This window comes from Danio rerio, chromosome 22 (assembly GCF_049306965.1).
Source record: "Danio rerio strain Tuebingen ecotype United States chromosome 22, GRCz12tu, whole genome shotgun sequence".
NCBI lineage: Eukaryota > Metazoa > Chordata > Actinopteri > Cypriniformes > Danionidae > Danio > Danio rerio.
In genome coordinates, this window is record NC_133197.1 from 8,465,286 (window position 1) to 8,483,039 (window position 17,754).

Genomic DNA, 17,754 nt, shown 5'->3' on the forward strand with positions numbered 1-17,754 from the left:
TGTGTGGGAAAAAAACATCTGATATTTCTAAAAAAAAAAGTATAAAGCACTGGCAAAATAGGAGGATTTTTGTACTACTCAAAAATCAGATGGCCAACCAACACATGACACAATACTGCCTTTCTGAAGATGAAAATTTGAGATGCATGTTGTGATTTTAATCCACATGACTACATAACTAAACAGAAGTAACTATCACAAAAACCCTAGAGTCATGTATGTCATGTACGAAAAGTCATATATGGCAAAATTGTGAGATTGTCACAAACACTTGCAGTGCCCTTAAATGAACACTGGAGGGCGTCATTTTCCATCATTTCGTTGTCTGCAGATGTTTAGTTTAAGTTCTGTCCTCTTCTGGGTTTAGTTTAGTCGTGATTTTGTTTGACGTTATGTTGCTTTGGTAATGATTTGCCTTGTTTTCCTCCATTTTGCATTTGAATTTTATTTTTTATATTTTGAAGCTGCATTTTTATCCTGAATCTTGACTCTTCTGTCCTTCACATAAAGACATCAAGACTGTTGTTGTATTGTATATGTGTCTTCTTTAGTACCGGAACACAAACCGGTACTGAAATATCACAATGCAGAAGCACTTCATCGACTTCATCACTAAATTAGACTATACAAGAACGCATAAAGACACTGACAGGAGGTGCTCTCAGGGGTGTTTTTTTCACAGCACTTTAATATCCGTTTCAGTCAAGACCCATTTCTCTGTTTGCCACCACTGATTTCTCGCTTTGTACAGCTGAAATCTTCTGTTTTTTATCTGTTCTGATGCTCAAACTGAAGAAAATGATTCACCTGATTGTCTTCAATCTGACTCTGTTGTATCTATTTGGTAAGTTTTACATTTGTACATCCCTGCTGGAAAAAAATAGAGCATAAACAAGCCTATGCTGGTTATCTGCTCAACCAGCCTGGTTTTTAGCTTGTTATCTCCCAGCCTGACCAGCTAAGAGAAGGCTGGAAATGGCTAAAACCCTTTTTAAACCAGGCTTGTCGACCATCTAAATCCAGACAAACAGCTTAGGCTGGTTAAAGCTGTTTTTTTTTCAGCAAGAAATTGTGTTAAAATCAGTGAGTTATTTTACAATCTCAGCTTCAGCTGTGCGTTAATTACATTTTCTAAAGATGGCATGAAATTATCATTCAGTTTGTTCTCCAGGTGTGTCTGATGCTGTTACAGTGAAGCCAGTGATGGTTGGAGAATCAGTCACTCTAGAAATACAGAGAGACGGGGACATCGAGTGGAAGTTTAAACCCCACAACATTCTTATAGCTCAGATCAGCAGCAATAAAATCACATTGCATGAAAATGTTCTTGGTGGGAGTTTCAGAGGCAGATTAAAGCTGGATCAGACTGGATCTCTGACCATCAACAACACCAGAACAACAGACTCTGGAGATTATGAAGTAATCATCACCAGCACAGGAATACTACTCGACATATTCAGGCTGACTGTCCATGGTGAGAACACCCTGTCTGATGTATTCACATTTAAATGCTGTAAATCATGGTTAGAATAAGTCTGATGGAGGAATTATGGGTGGTTGTAAAATGGCAAATTCATTTATGCACTTTTTTTTTAAAGAAACAAACTGTTATCTATGTTGGATTGCTAATATTTGCAGGATGAAGTATTATAAGTCTTTATGACTCAAACTCATTCAGGGCATGTTTGCACAGCAAAGATGATGTACTTAAAATGTATTTGTTTTCGAAAAAAAAAAATAGATTCATAGATCCTTTAAATCAGTGGTTTCAAAGTGGGGGTCGGGAACCCCCAAGGGGTCGCGGGACAATAAAGGGGGGTCGCCTGGTGATTTCCAAAAATCTATTTATTCATATTAAACCATAAAAATTACCATGTTTTATCAATAAACTACTGAAGAGAAAAATTGTTGTTTATACTATATAGTTACTACAGTTGCTTATAGTTACTAGTTCTATTGGATTGCGACCCCTGGGGTAATTGCATAAATTTAAAGACTTGATTTTATAACGTCAGGTTAAACTTTCTGGCACATGTACAGCTCTGATATACATTAAAAAGAATAAACTAAGAATAAACTTGGGTCTATTGGTGTGTGTGCGCTATTGCATACAAGGTTTCTGTATATATAACCACCTCAGAGGATATTGGGGGTCGCGAGTCACTAGCATTGTTATTTTGGGGGTCGCAAGCTAAAAAGTTTGGGAACCCCTGCTTTAAATGGCATGTCAGGCCAGTAGGTGGTGATAACACTTTGTCAAGAAACACAACATATGCATATGCATTCCTGGAGTCCTACATTGTTATTTTGGTTGTCTAGGTCTAATCGCCACAAACAAAACTTTTTCTACACATGAATGTTACTTGGCAATTTTTACAAATGTATTTTTTTCTTTTTGTTTTTGATTTACATGACAATAATAGTGTAGTTTTCAGTGTGAAGTTTGGGTGTGTTTACACTGCAATGATTTCAGCTAATATTATAAATGTGATTTACACAATGTCCATCAGTGTCACTTTTGAACAAGCTGATGATGCAGATAATCTGCTAAAGAGGTTTTATGTGTATGTTACAGCGGGGATACTCTGTGTCATAGCAACAGTGATGTAAAGTAACAAATTTCAAATACTAAAATTACTGTAATCGAGTAGTTTTTCTCAGGATTTGGAATTTACTATGTTGTTTTAAAATGTGTATCTTTACTTTCCTTTGAGTACATTTTCAGTGCAGTATCAATACTTTTAGTCCTCTACTTTTCTTCAATCTGCAGTCACTACTTTTTTTTCTTGTCTATGGGGATTAGAAACATCAGTTTTGTGATTTCTGTCCAATCAGATCACACATAGAAGGTAAATCCCATCATAATGAACTCCCTCAAGACATGGGTGATTTATTGCAGCAAATTTGGAAGTATTAAAAGTGTCCAAGAAGATGTCCAAAATCTTTACAAAATCGCACTGACTGTTTAGACGCATGTCACTGATGAGAAGATGACAGATGTTTACTGTATGGTGACAGAAATGGTCTTAAACACCCAGCAGGCACAGGATGTCAACATGACGTCAGATTGACGTACCCAAATGTCGTGGGGATGCTGCATTTTGTTTGGAAATGAAAATCGGGGTTTGACATCAGAACCCAACATCGTTATGATGTAACACAATGTTAATGTCTAATGTCCAACCTAAAATCAAAAATATATCAACGTCTAATGATGTTACAGCTTGACATTGTTTGGATGTTACTACTATGACGTCTATCAGACCTTGGATTTTGGTTGCCATACCTGATGAATGAATGTCAGTATTTGACGTCAATATGACGTTGATTCAAGATGTTGGCTTGACATTTGGTTTTAGTCACTTTTTAACACAACCTAAAATCAACCAAATATCAATGTAATTTGACGTCGTTATTGGACATCAAAATAAGGTCCTTAGATGCTGGCTAGACATTGAATTTTGATCATCTGATGTCACATAATCTAACTTTACATTAAAATTTTATGATATTGTGTGCCTACTGGACAATAACTAAATGTACTACAGAATTTTACGTTTATACATTCACAAATCACATTACGCATCAGCTTTTTATAGCGTAATACTAATAAGTACTTTGGAAAGGTCTTTTTACTCATACTTTGAGTAATATTTACAACAAATACTTTTACTTGCACTACGTTTTTAGGCAAGTAATGGTACTTAATGGTACTAATTTACTGCAGTGCAAAAGTGTTCACAGCTGAGTGTTATAGAATGGCGCTCACAATGAAAACAGTCTAATACAAATTCCTTTGTTGCCTTGGTAATGCAAGTGTAATGCATATGGTAATATGGATGATGATGGGATACTTTTTATTAATAACTTAGTTGCATAATGTCTTTTGCAGGCATAATGCAACTTCATTTAGCCATTTTTGGGAATCTTTATGAACAGAGATCATTTTGACAATGTTGTATGTGATGTTTGTGCAGAGAACCACAGGACAAATTCTCAGTGTTTAACTAAATTGTCATGAAACACACTTTTGTAAATTAAGCATTTTCAGGCCTAAGTTGGGATCATTGTTATGTAAATAAACCCTACAATTTCTGACAGATTATTCAATTCAACATTACATGCATGTGGTTGCACAACAATCTAGAAATAATCTCTAAAAACAGAGTTATACTTCTCTCAGATTTCCCTTTTTCCAAATTTGCCTACTATTCCCTTAAAGTGTAAACTGATTTTGTGAATATAAAATTGCGTTTCTGGAAAATCATTTTACTTCCTGTTTTCTGTGGTCAGTGTATCTCCTGTTGCCAAATCTTAATGAAGTTTATTAAGCAAACGGGATACTTTACTTAAACCTAATACAGTATATTCTGTGTTGTTTTCTAGCTTCTCTTCCAATTCCTGTCATTTCCACCTTTCTAACTCCATACCCAAATGCATCATCAGTGTCCAGCTGTGTGCTGCTGTGTTCAGTGGTGAATGTGAGCGCTGTGAGTCTCTCCTGGTACAAAGGAAACAGTGTATTGTCCAACTTCAGTGTGGCTGATGTCAGCAGCAGTCTCTCTCTACCTCTGGAGGTGGAATATCAGGATAACAGCAGCTACAGCTGTGTGGTCAACAACCCCATCAACAATCAGACCACATATCTGGACATCAACACACACTGTCAGACATGCAAAGGTACGGCAGTGGCAAAAACAGATTTTCTCTCACAATAATAATGATCTCCTTGTTACATTTACATTTAGTCATTTAGCAGACGCTTTTGTCCAAAGCGACTTACAATTGAAGAGGCATTCAGTGATTCAACAAGAATAGGCCATACCAACACAATCTCACGGCAATTCGTAACTTTTTCATTTAGTGGCTAATTCGTCTGAATTCGTACGATCTAATTCATACAATTTAGTACGATTTGCTTATCCCCCAATGACGGTTGGGGTTAGGGGTGGGGTCAGTTGCCACGCCTCCTTTTTAAAATCGTACCATTTCGTACGACTGAACTCGTACAAATTTGTACGAATTAGCCACTAAACTGGCAAAACGTAAAATACTTACGCTTTCTCGTGAGATCAGGCTGGCAATACACACAAGAAGTGCAATATGTACAAAGTAACTTGTTTGTGTTCAGAGAATCTCAGAGAAGGTCCTCCAGGATCTCTGGTAGTGTTGATATCTGCTGCTGCTGCCGCTGTTGCTGCTGCTGGATCTCTGTTGATTATTTCTGCAGTCTTCTGTGAGAAACACAGAAAAACAGATCAAGGAGGCAAGTGTTACCTGCTGCTTTAAACATTTTTTTAATAATAAATATTATAAAATATAATCTAAAAATTGCAGTCAGCTGAAACAGTTAAACTGCAATTATTAAAATAAATCAACTAAAATATTTTTTTGTTATTTAGATCCTGAATTTCGCAGTGCTATTTTAAGTTAATATGTTTCAATGCATTTTCTTATTATTCAAACAGTTCAAACAAGCATCACTTATGTTGAGGTAGTGCCCTGCAAAGGACTTGCACATGAATCGGTAAGTCTATTTGTTATTCAGTTTTGATTAATGGTATTTATAACCTGTTGATGTATGCTTGTGTTTTTGTCCATACATAATGAATGTAACAGCACACAACAGTATGTTGTAGGACCATCTATTATTCCAGGGTTGTCCAAACTCAGTCCTGGAGAGCCGGTGTCTTGCTTAGTTTAGCTTCAACTTGCTTCAACAGTCCTGCCATAAGTTTTCTAGTATATCTAGTGCAGGAGTGCCTCCCAAACTGGGGTCTGGAGGGCTGGCATCCTGCATATTTTAGTTCCAACCCCAATTAAACACACCTGAAGAAGCTAATCAAGCTCTTTCTATACTAAAACTTCCAGGCAAGTGTGTTGAATAAAGTTAAAGCTAAACTAGGACACCCCTGTATTTGTCAAATGATGAAACTAACAGTGTGGGTGAAGGTGAAATGCATGTAAGCTGTTTCTAGCAGATTTGAAAAAGAAATATTTTTTTTGTTAGAATAATCTGACTTCAATTTTAAGTGATCATTAATTAACAATTGTGTTCATGATAAAGCACTGATCACATTCATAAATGAGAAACTAATTTAGATATTTGACTATATTTTAAACATCTTATCTTGTCATTTAATTGTTCATCATTTACCCAAAGTCACTTAAAGTCAGATATTACATCTGCTCACGGTCACAACTACACCAGTACTGGTATAACTGTAAACCAATTTCCTTTAAGTAATATTAGGCCGCCCCATGGTATGTTACCAGTAACAGAAAAACTACACACAACATACATTTAGTTCTTATTTAGGTTCAAAAACAGCACACAACATATAGCTTACAGTCAGTGCAAACCTCTCATATGTGTCTTTAATATTCATCAGCACATGTAACCTCATGTTAGAAAGTAATTCCGTCATGCTGAGTTCATAATAGTCCGAAAAGTGATGATAATAGTTAAACATGGCAGTTTGTTCATGTTTTAGGTTGCTGAACTCCTTTTTTCTGGCTTCTGCTTTGTTTTTTCGCGCTTCACTCTCTCTTGTCCGTTTCTGAAAGGATCTAATGTCAGAAGCACTTCAATAATCATGCACACTTTATTATCATCGCTCAAAAAGTTCATTATTTCAAATATAAATGCACGTACACACGAGAAAGCGAAACCGCTCAAGCTTTAGACAGCTTTGTAAACAACAAAAGGTCACAGGGTATATTTTCTTTTTTTTTGGCTTTGTGGCTGTTTATCAAGATGACGACAAGGTTGGTTTGAGCTTGGGTCAACCATGGCTATCTATTATATGTATATATTATTACAGTGTAATGTCTGCACTGTGTATTTAAAAGTGGCAGTTCCTTTGTTTTCTTTCTCCTGTCTTGATGCACGAGCGAGTGACATATCTCTATAAACCAATAGCATTCAGCTGCGTGTCCTTTTGGTACCCTTTTGTTGTTCTCAGTACCCTTTCAAAAGTTTACCCATAAAGTGGTATGGTATGGTACGGTTTTAGGTACCTTTTGACAGTGGAAATGGCTATAAAAGCATGCTGAACCGTATACTGTACCACTCAGTGGAAACGGGCCATTATTGGATGACAGTTCTTGTGATCTTGCCTCAAGGAATTCCCTAACAGTTCTCAGGGTCTGATACTGTGGAAATATTTGGCCATCCTTACATTGTCACTGTGTTTTCCACACAATAATGGTTCTGCTTCAAGAACATTGGATAGTTTATAAAACACTGTCAAAAAATGTTCCAAGACATTCAGATTTGTACATTTTTAGGATGTAAAATACACCTCAAAGGTACAGATGTGTGCGTGATAAAAATGTACTCTTACTCTTAATTTCTGAGAGTCTAGAATGGTACAATCACAAATAAAACCTTATTTAAAATACATTAAAGGGCACCTATGATGAAAATCATCTCTTCTAAGCTGTTTGAACAGGACTGTGTGCAGGAATAGTGTGTCCACAGTTATATTAGAGTGATAGAAACAAAACAAGTCTTTTTTTTATTTCCCGACATTAAAATAGAATCCAAAACCCTCCAGTTCTGAGTCATACGGCAATGTGATGTAGGAGTCAGGTTTTCCATGCCCACTGAATTGATTGACAGATGCATTTTAACATGTCTCCATTGTAACACGTATATCATCTGCACTTCAAGCACTTCAAGAATCATCTGCACTTCAAGAATGAGTTTTACAAGTTTAAAACATTTCTAAAACAGTGCATGTTTGTAATGAAGTAAAGACAGTAAAATCGCTGTAATTCATCACCACAACCATGTGTCAGTTCAATTATAAAAGAAGATGTTTCAGTCCCGGTTTGTGGATGTTAATTCAGGTTTATTTTGTCTATTAACATACCGGATATCTATACAGCAGTGGATAATAACGTGTTTCCTGCCACATTTGCTGTGCAAGAACAGAGCAAAGCTAAATGTGTGTGCATGAACTTTGTAACAGCATTGTGTGTGACTCGTTGCAGAAAGGCTTGGATTAATTTCACAACAAATACATAAAATAACCATTGGAAAAGTTCTTCCTGTGGTATTTCTCATAAATGGTAGATCAGCTTCCTTCTTATCTGTCACTGTGCTGTTTATCTGAGGTGAGACACAGCATGAAAGCATCAGAGCAGAGCAAGAGAGAGATCGTTCGAGGTTACAGAAGTAACCCTTCGTTCCCCGAGGAGGGGAACGGAAGTGCCATGAATGGGAGGATTCGGATCAGAAGCCGCTTATCTGGAGAGTATTGAACGGGCCAATGAATGAAATTAATTGGCAGCGTAAGCTTGCGCAGGTGTGCGACATCTGCAATCATCTCAGCATATAAGCACACCTGAAGCCAGCAGACGCCATCCTTTTAAGCTGAAGAGACTTTCAAACAGCTAAGGGACAGTCATTATGGCGACGGAATATGGCACTTCCGTTCCCCTCCTCGGGGAACGAAGGGTTACTTCTGTAACCTCGAACGTTCCCCTTCGGTTGGGGAACTTCAGTGCCATGAATGGGAGAATATGGAAAGCGCCATAATGACTGCACCTTACCAACACCCCCGATGAGGAGATAGTCAAGCAAGCGTGACGCACCCACATCATGGGGGGCGCGGTCCTCCAACGTGTCCCTGGCCCTAATTTATCCTACTTCAACAGAAGTTTTACGGATTTAGATATATTTTTTGGGAAGTCGTGAGCATCTAGATAATTCTAGGAAATACGACAGTACGTTGGGAAGCGTGCAATCCCGATAGGGAGGACGCTGCGGAGGCCATCCGTTACCCAAGGGGGGGATAGATGGCAGAATTTACCTATGGACTAGCCCTAAAAAGGGGGAGTACGCATAGCAAAGAGTGGTTAGCGGAGAGGGAAGACACGGGTCCGCCCAGGGGGGGGACTTAACCGTGGCGGAATAAGCATATGGGATCGCCTAGTGGGGATCACGCATAGCAGGCACCTATACCCAAAACGCGGGCTGACCAGCGGGCAGACCTACAACGTAGTGGGCCAGCAAGTGACTCCTCCGCTGAGTCAGTGCTGGGGGCCACGGAGGAATCTGCAGGGCTCACCTGACGGGGAACTTTACTGACAGATAAAAAAGGCGCACGTACCTCCGTGTTAGGGAGAATGGCGCAGCAAGCGTGTTTCAACACCCTACCGAGTTGTCTCCTCAATCACCAAAGGGTTACCTAATACCCTTGAGGAAACCGGCTCCACTCGCAGATTGTAAAACCTTGCAAATGTGTTGGGTGTCGCCCAGCCCGCAGCTCTACAGATGTCTGTTAGAGAGGCGCCGCGTGCATGCGCCCAAGAGGATGCAACGCTCCGAGTGGAGTGTGCACGTACTCCCGGGGGACACGGCTGACCTCGACTCGAATAAGCGAGTGAAATGGCATCCACAATCCAGTGGGATAATCTTTGTTTCGATACGGCACTTCCCTGCTGCCGACCGCCATAACAGACAAAGAGCTGCTCAGATGATCTAAAATTCTGAGTACGGTCCACATAAATGCGCAGAGCGCGAACTGGACAAAGTAAAGAAAGGGCTGGGTCTGCCTCCTCCGGGGGCAGCGCTTGCAGGTTCACTACCTGATCTCTAAAGGGGGTGGTAGGAACCTTGGGCACATAACCGGGGCGGGGTCTCAGGATAACGTGAGAGTAATCCGGCCCGAATTCCAGGCACGAGTCACTGACCGAAAATGCCTCCAGGTCCCCGACCCTCTTGATGGAGGCCAACGCAACCAGCAGAGCTGTCTTCAGGGACAGAAATCTTAGAGATACTGATTCGAGTGGCTCAAAGGGATCGGATCGCAGACTCGTGAGAACGAGGGCGAGATCCCAAGAGGGCATGAGAGGGGGGCGAGATGGATTAATTCGCCTAGCACCCCTAAGGAACTGGATGACCAGGTTATGCTTTCCCACGGTGCCGCCAGCTACCGCGCTATGATAAGCGGAGATGGCGGCCACGTAAACCTTGAGAGTGGAGGGCGACAGCCTGCTGTCCAACTTCTCTTGAAGGAAAGAGAGCACAACACTAATCTGGCAATTTCGGGGGTCTTCTCTGCGAGAGACGCACCATTCAGTGAATAGACTCCACTTCAGGGCGTAGGCGCGCCTCGTGGAGGGGGCTCTAGCCTGAGTGATGGTATTAACCACCGCAGTCGGTAGGTTACCTAAGTCTTCCTCGCGTCTAGGGACCACACGTGGAGGTTCCAAAGATCGGGGCGAGGGTGCCAGATGGTGCCCTGTCCCTGAGAGAGTAGGTCCTCTCTCAAAGGGATCCGCCAGGGGAGGGCCGTCGCGAGGAGTGAGAGCTCTGATATCCAGGTCCGGTTGGGCCAAAGGGGCGCAACTAGCAGAACCTGTTCCTCGTCCTCCCTGACCTTGCACAGAAACTGCGCGAGCAGGCTCACTGGGGGAAACGCATACTTGCGCATGCCCCGAGGCCAGCTGTGGGCCAGTGCATCCGTGCCGAGAGAGCCCTCGGTCAGGGAAAAAAACAACTGGCAGTGAGCGTTCTCGGGGGAAGCAAACAGATCGATCTGGGCCTCCCCGAATCGCGCCCATATCAGCTGAACAGACTCGGGGTGGAGTCTCCATTCTCCAGGGCGTAACAGCTGTCGTGAGAGCGCATCGGCTGCACGATTGAGCGTGCCTGGGACGTGAATGGCGCGCAGCGATTTCAGCCGCGGGTGACTCCAGAGGAGCAGACGGCGGGCGAGCTGAGACATGCGGCGAGAGCGCATACCCCCCATGCGGTTGATATACGCCGCCGCCGCCGTACTGTCCATCCTGACCAGCACGTGTTGCCGCTCCAGCACCGGTAAAAAGCGGTGGAGAGCGAGGAACACTGCCAACAGCTCTAGGCGATTGATATGCCAATGCAGCTGGGCACCCTTCCAGAGGCCCGCAGCCGCATGCCCGCGACACACGGCCCCCCAACCCGTGTTGGAAGCGTCTGTTGAAACAACAACATGGCTGGACGCCTGTCCTAGAGGCACACCGGCCTGTAGGAACGAGGGGTCGTTCCAAGGGCTGAGGGCGCGGCGACACAGCGCAGTAACCGAGACCCGGTGTGTGCCCGCGTGCCATGCGCGTCTGGGGACCCGATCGTGAAGCCAGTGCTGAAGTGGTCTCATATGGAGCAACCCGAGCGGCGTGACGGCGGCTGCGGATGCCATATGCCCCAGGAGCCTCTGAAAGAACTTCAGTGGGACCACTAGTTTGCTGTCGAGCTCCCTCAGACAGTTCAGCAACAGGCGAGCGCGTTCCTCGGAGAGGTGCGCTACCATGGTGATCGAGTCCAGCTCCATCCCGAGAAAAGAAATCCTCTGCACGGGGGCGAGTTTGCTCTTTTCTCGGTTGACCTGAAGCCCCAGTAGGCGGAGATGCCGAAGCACCTCGTCCCTGTGCATAATCAATTGCTCCCGCGAGTGGGCTAAAATCAGCCAGTCGTCGAGATAATTGAGTATGCGAATGCCCGCGAGCCGAAGGGGCGCTAGGGCACCCTCCGCGAGTTTGGTGAAGACCCGCGGAGACAGAGAGAGCCCGAAGGGGAGGACCTTGTACTGCCACGCTCGACCCTCGAACGCAAACCGCAGAAATTGGCGGTGGCGTGGAAGAATGGAGACATGGAAATACGCGTCCTTCAGGTCTATGGCTGCAAACCAATCCCGAGGACGAACGCATTGGAGAATGCGCCTCTGCGTGAGCATTCTGAACGGCAGCTTGTGCAGACAGCGGTTCAAAACGCGCAGATCTAGGATTGGCCGTGACCCACCGCTCTTTTTGGGTACGATGAAGTATGGGCTGTAAAACCCACTCTCCATCTCGGCTGGAGGAACCGGCTCGATTGCACCCTTCGCCAGGAGGGCAGCAATCTCCTCTCGCAAGACAGGGGCGGACAGGGGGTTGACCCTGGAGAAATACACGCCCGTAAACTTGGGGGGCCGTTTCGCGAACTGAATCGCGTAACCGAGTCTGATTGTGCGTATGAGCCACCGCGAGGGGCTGGCCCGCGCTAACCAGGCAGGCAGAGCCCTCGCTAATGGAGTCATCGCTACAATCGCTGACGTACCAGCGGTGGGGCAGCGCGGAGTGGGTGTGCTGATCCGGGAAGCACGAGGGTCCCGCGGAAAAGCTGGAGGAGAGCGATTCGCTCTGGCTCCGCACCCTGACTCCGGAGAGGGGGCTGGAGGGCTGAGGGAAGGGAGACCGTCCCCCCAGCGCTCGTGAGCCACTGGCGAAGCACGTAGAGTCTGCGAGCCGGAAGGCAGCGCGTCCCGGACTGGCAGAACTCGTGCAGTCACATCCGGGGAAGGGAAAAAGTGCTCTTTTACTGATGTTTTGGTGGCACTGAAAAGTACCGTTGTTATCGGGGCCCCGCCCTCCAGCGGGGAAAGAGCAAGTTTCCTCTTCTCCGGATGGCCTGTCTCAGGGACGCTTCGCGGTCCGTTTACCGGACTTAACGGCGCCCTGGGCAGGAGGGGCTGCCTGCTTTCGAGGTGAACGCCGCGCCCGCTTGGCCGGAGGCGCAGGCGGGGGCGGGGCAGCACTCGTTGGCGGGCGCCCTCGGCGAGGAACAGCGGAGGTGGATGGCTCGGCGGGCGGAGCGGGCTTACGGCCACGCCGATAGATGACATTGCCCATCGCATCCGACTGCTCTTTCACCGCCTTGAATTCCTGGGTGAATTTACCGACGGTGTCGCCGAACAGGCCAGCCTGGGATATGGGCGAGTCAAGAAAGCGAACTTTGTCAACGTCGCGCATATCGGCCAGGTTTAGCCAGAGGTGGCGTTCCTGAACCACAAGTGTGGACATCGTCCTCCCCAGCGCACACGCGGCGGACTTAGTAGTCCGAAGAGCATAGTCGGTCGCGGTGCGCAGCTCATGTAATAAGCTTGGGTTGGACCCGCCCTCGTGCAGGTCGGCCAGCGCCTGCGCTTGGTAGCGCTGGTAGGTGGCCATCGCGTGCAAAGCAGAAGCAGCCTGGCCCGCAGCCTTATAAGCTCTGGCTCCGAGGGAGGCAGACAACCTACAGGCTTTGGACGGGAGGCGGGGCAAACCCCGCCACGTAGAGGCGCCGCGCGGACAAAGATTGACCGCGATAGCGCGCTCCACTGACGGGATCGCCTCATACCCCCTGGCAGCTCCGCCGTCAAGGGCGGTGAGGGCGGAGGCACTCGCAGCACGGGCAGAGAAAGGTGCCCTCCAGGACTGCGTGAGCCTACTGTGCCCTTCCGGGAAGAAGGGGACGAGAGGCTTCGAAGGCTTCGCCTTCTGGTCCTCTACGTAGCACCCATCTAGTCGGTCCGGCCGCGGAGCTGGGGGATAAACCATCTCCAACCCCACGGCCGAAGCAGCCCGGGAAAGCACGGCTAACATGTCCGCTTCAGGATCCGATTTGACAGCGCTCACCTGCCCGGAGGGGGCGAGCGGGTCCGGATCTTCGTCGGACAGTGAAAGCCCACCCTCCGATGCCGCGGAGGACATCTGATCTCCGGTGTCAGCGAGTGTGAGAGCTACCATCTGGTTAGACGGATCACTCTCACCACCCGAAGCTTGGATGGAGCGCCGTGAGGAGCGAGAGGTCCGCGAGCCCGTGGGCGGCGGATTAGCTCCCGCTGAAACCCTCAGATCTGCCCGAGCGCCCGCTGCTTTTTTAGAACAGGAGGCAACTGGGGTGGCTCGCTCTCTTGCGAAAGTTAGCCGCGATCTTAGCTGTGCAACGGTCATGGCATCGCAATGACGACATGAACCGCCCGCGAGCACCGCATTAACATGCTGGACCCCCAAACATGCAATGCAGTGATCGTGTCCATCATCCGGAGACAGGAAACCCCCGCATCCAGAAACGCACAGTCGGAGCGCCATCCTGAAAAGGACGTGCTGCACGACTGTGTTGCTCTTTTAGGAAAGTTGCAACTATACGCACCGCTCTGGAGGACCGGACCCAAAGAACCGCAGGCAAGGGAGTAACCCAGCTCGACCGTCTGCCACCGCGAAGACCCACTCTGGACCGGGAGACACACTCGTTCGCTCTGAAGTGCTGATCAGCAAGAGGAACCCTCATCGACTCACTCAGAAAGGATCTGAAGCGAAAAGGATGGCGTCTGCTGGCTTCAGGTGTGCTTATATGCTGAGATGATTGCAGATGTCGCACACCTGCGCAAGCTTACGCTGCCAATTAATTTCATTCATTGGCCCGTTCAATACTCTCCAGATAAGCGGCTTCTGATCCGAATCCTCCCATTCATGGCACTGAAGTTCCCCAACCGAAGGGGAACTCTGTGGCTCTGACATGCACATGGGAATGGTGAGTTGGGAGATCCAACTCATTTGCAATAAAGGAACAGGCAGCCAAAACAGCTTAAAATTTCAATATTCAGAAAAGTATTATAAATAATCTGATGTGTGATTAAGCTGAAAAGTAAAAAGACACATTCTAGAGACATAAAAGACTTACATCAAATCTTGAAAAGGGGGTAAAATAGGTGCCCTTTAATTCTGCATTTTTAATCTTCACATTATTCTGTGTCTAATGTTGATCACAGTTAAATTTAGATGAACTCATTTCAATATTCAATATTTTAAATTTTCAAACATTTTCAATATTGTGCTTTTTATTTTTATTTAAGGATCAGAGGAGAATCTGGGGCTTTATGCCTCAGTCAAGACCAGAAGATATCTGACTGTGTGATGACTTTCAAGAAGAGCCTCTGGCAACAACATCAGATATCCGTGAATTAGCAGTTCTCCATATTTTGTGATTTATGTTTTAATATTTAATTTTTTCCCTGTTAATTTTTGCATTAGAATTGCATTATAGGAGATGGATATTTTTTCCAACAATGTTTAATCTTGAAAAGTTTGAAAGAGTGTTATTTTTAATAGTTAAAGTGATCTATTGTCTGGGTTGGTGTTGTATATTACTCTACAGAAACCTTGTAATGAACTGACAGACTTATTTTCTATATATTATTTTTGATACATGATATCATTTCGAACTACTAAAATGTCAATAAAGATCAATTTGTTGAACTGTAGAGTTGAATTTTCAACATCAAAAGTTGTCAGAGCAGAGATCAAGCTCACAATATGCAAACAATATCACAACCATAAATAAACGGAGAACACTTACAGAATACAGAAAGTCTTAACAGATATAATTTTACAGTGCGGTAAAGAAACTTCTTTTTAACTTTTAACTTTACAAATGGAGAATTCATTCACAGTTTGTATCCATTTTAGTTTGCAACAAGAAATTAGACTATTATCCATGAATCATCTATTGAATCCACTTGACTAAAGATTAACCAAAAGAATTGTTGAAGTGCAGGAAATATTTAAAACTATTTGTTCTTTAAATCAGCTTGTTTTATATACATATTTAACCCTCTACTACACACATTATGATAGATCTATAAAAAATATTTGACTGTTTTTGTTTTCATAGAATGGCTTAACTTAAAGCACTGTAAAAAAAAAAAAAAAAACAAAAAAAAAAACATTTAAGGTACATTCTGATATGTTGCCATAAAAGCAACAACGTCCAACAGTGGATATAACTTACAAATTTAGAACTTTTCTTATAATTAATAATTTTGTTGCTTGAAATGATTTAATAGGTGTCGCAGTATTATAAGCTTTAACACAAAACATATAAATGTTACCTCATACAAACATTCCAACAACTCATATTCCAACAGCTTTTATTTATTCCATTATTTTTGCTGAATATTATTGAAAACAAACATAATAATGTATTATCATGTTTATAACATACAGTAAATATAAATATTTCCCCCAGTAAATATTATAACAAATAAATGACAAGTCTAGTATATCCAGATGCATCAAAATAATGTAGCTGCTAGCTAACAATGTTTATATATTATACTATATACTTTACTACGCTGTCTCAGAGTTTACTTACCTGAACTGTCTGCATCACTGCTTTTATCAAATGTCCAGTCTGCATCATTCTCATGGACACTAAAACCCATCTCATCCTCACTTTCATCTGCAGGAAGAGCCAGTTTTGTCCTTTTGTTCTTTTACTTACCATAGAACATGGTTTGTGCTTACTTATACACTGTTCCCTGTATTTGCACATTGATAAGTATCCGCCATCTTGGAATGGTCAATTTGTCGTCATTCATTGTAAATGTGATGTAAGATTGCCTTCTGTTTGCAGAGACTGTATATGCAGGGCAATAATGTTAAATATTGTTCAGTTTCTTAATTTTTTCACTGGTAAGTTCAGAAGGTCTCCCTGAGTGAGCTGTGAACTTCAGAACTTTACACTGTATTCCATCTTAATATAATTGTTTTACATTTGTTAATTAACGTATTGCATTTGTTCAGCAAATGAAACAACTGAAGTTTAATCTGATATATACATGCATGAATCTACAGTTGATGTATACATTGATTAACGTTCAAGTTTTAACAAAAAAGTTTTGGCCTTTTATGGAGGTTTATGTATAAAATCCTACAGTAACACAACAGCATATTGCGAGGCAAATTCTGTCACCTGTGATATTGTAAAGCTGTAACTCTGTAAGAGTGTTAAAAACAGTATAATTAAAATTGACTGGTCAGAGTTCAGAGAGCGAAAAATAAATAAATAAATAAATCCTCACCGCTGACATTAACGTGCAATAACCACTTTGAGATCCCAGTGTTGTGGTTGATCTCTGCTTTTTTCTCTGTCTTTGGTTCTGATGTTCATGATGGTCAGAGTTCCAGTCTGACTGTTCAGCTTCAGTTTGTTGAATCTCTCAGGGTCATTGAGACACGTGGTCTTGTTGTCATTCAGTTCAGCAATGCATAAAGTTTCAAACCTCCACATTATTCGAGTGATTTCCTTCATATTAATATTATCAGTGTTAAGAGTCACAGTCTGTCCCTCCATCACTGACACTGACAGATTCATTTCAGCACCAAACACACCTGCAGAACAAACAGAAACAGCATCTCAGAGACTGAAACACTGAATGTTGGTGAGAAATCTTTTCCAAGAGAGAATTTAGTCATGCCTTATTAAAATAATTAACAATTTTAATTATTCAGCTGTAAAATAAAGAAAAATCAGTCTGCCTGACAAAGTAAAATCCCCTACAAATAATCCATATATGTTGAGGAATTGTACGTTTGGCTTTCTTTATTTTTATCCTTCAAGAAAACAGCTTATGAATTGTGATGAGTTACTGATCTCAGATTAGTCTACATGACAACATTTAGTATTCGTTAATATACTGTAATCCATTAATTGCACATTTATAGTAACGCTGTCTGGCTATTTTTAATTACTTTTGTGCTACCTTAAATTTTAAAATATAATTATCTCATACTAGTTTAACTGATGCAAAGAACAAATATATTCATTATCAGCAACAACAAGTGAAATGAACATTAAATACCTCAACACTGCCAATACAAAGAATCATGAAAAAGAAGAATGCATGTATATAAGCAACAGGTTATTATGAAATAACACGTTTAAATGAAGAGAATCAATGATTTATATATATTAATAATTTTAAAAGTAATTTGCTGTAATTACAAGTACTTCATAAAAAAAATATTATGCAATGCAATTCATCATTCACACAAGTCATCATGGGGTGCAGAAAAATTTGGCTAAAAATACACTGTTACCTTTGTTAGTTTAAAATGCTGTGTGAAACCGGAAGCAGGCCTAATCATGAATGAAGAAACCGCACACTTACCGCATGTTGGGAG

At 43.1% G+C, this 17,754-nt stretch overlaps 1 protein-coding gene across 2 annotated transcripts; it reads left to right on the forward strand.

Moving 5' to 3' along the window:
• The first annotated feature begins 302 nt into the window (after positions 1-302).
• LOC141380168 (uncharacterized) lies at positions 303-16,856 on the forward strand. Of its 2 annotated transcripts, none has more exons than XM_073937277.1 (6): positions 303-844; positions 1,172-1,474; positions 4,387-4,680; positions 5,132-5,266; positions 5,469-5,527; positions 14,646-16,856. In XM_073937277.1, the coding sequence occupies exons 1-6, from the start codon at positions 781-783 to the stop codon at positions 14,697-14,699; spliced, it is 909 nt and encodes a 302-aa protein (XP_073793378.1). In that variant the 5' UTR covers positions 303-780; the 3' UTR covers positions 14,700-16,856. The 2 variants fall into 2 exon arrangements, with proteins under 2 accessions (XP_073793378.1, XP_073793377.1); XM_073937276.1 differs by having other exon boundaries at positions 366-844; positions 1,160-1,474.
• The last annotated feature ends 898 nt before the right edge of the window (positions 16,857-17,754 follow it).

Excerpts from the sequence above, each read along its gene's own strand:
- LOC141380168 (XM_073937276.1), top strand. The coding sequence starts at position 781 with ATGCTCAAACTGAAGAAAATGATTCACCTGATTGTCTTCAATCTGACT. Across the intron at positions 845-1,159 it reads GACTCTGTTGTATCTATTTG|TTTGTTCTCCAGGTGTGTCT; the intron begins GTAAGTTTTACA and ends ATTATCATTCAG. Across the intron at positions 5,267-5,468 it reads CAGAAAAACAGATCAAGGAG|TTCAAACAAGCATCACTTAT; the intron begins GCAAGTGTTACC and ends TTATTCAAACAG.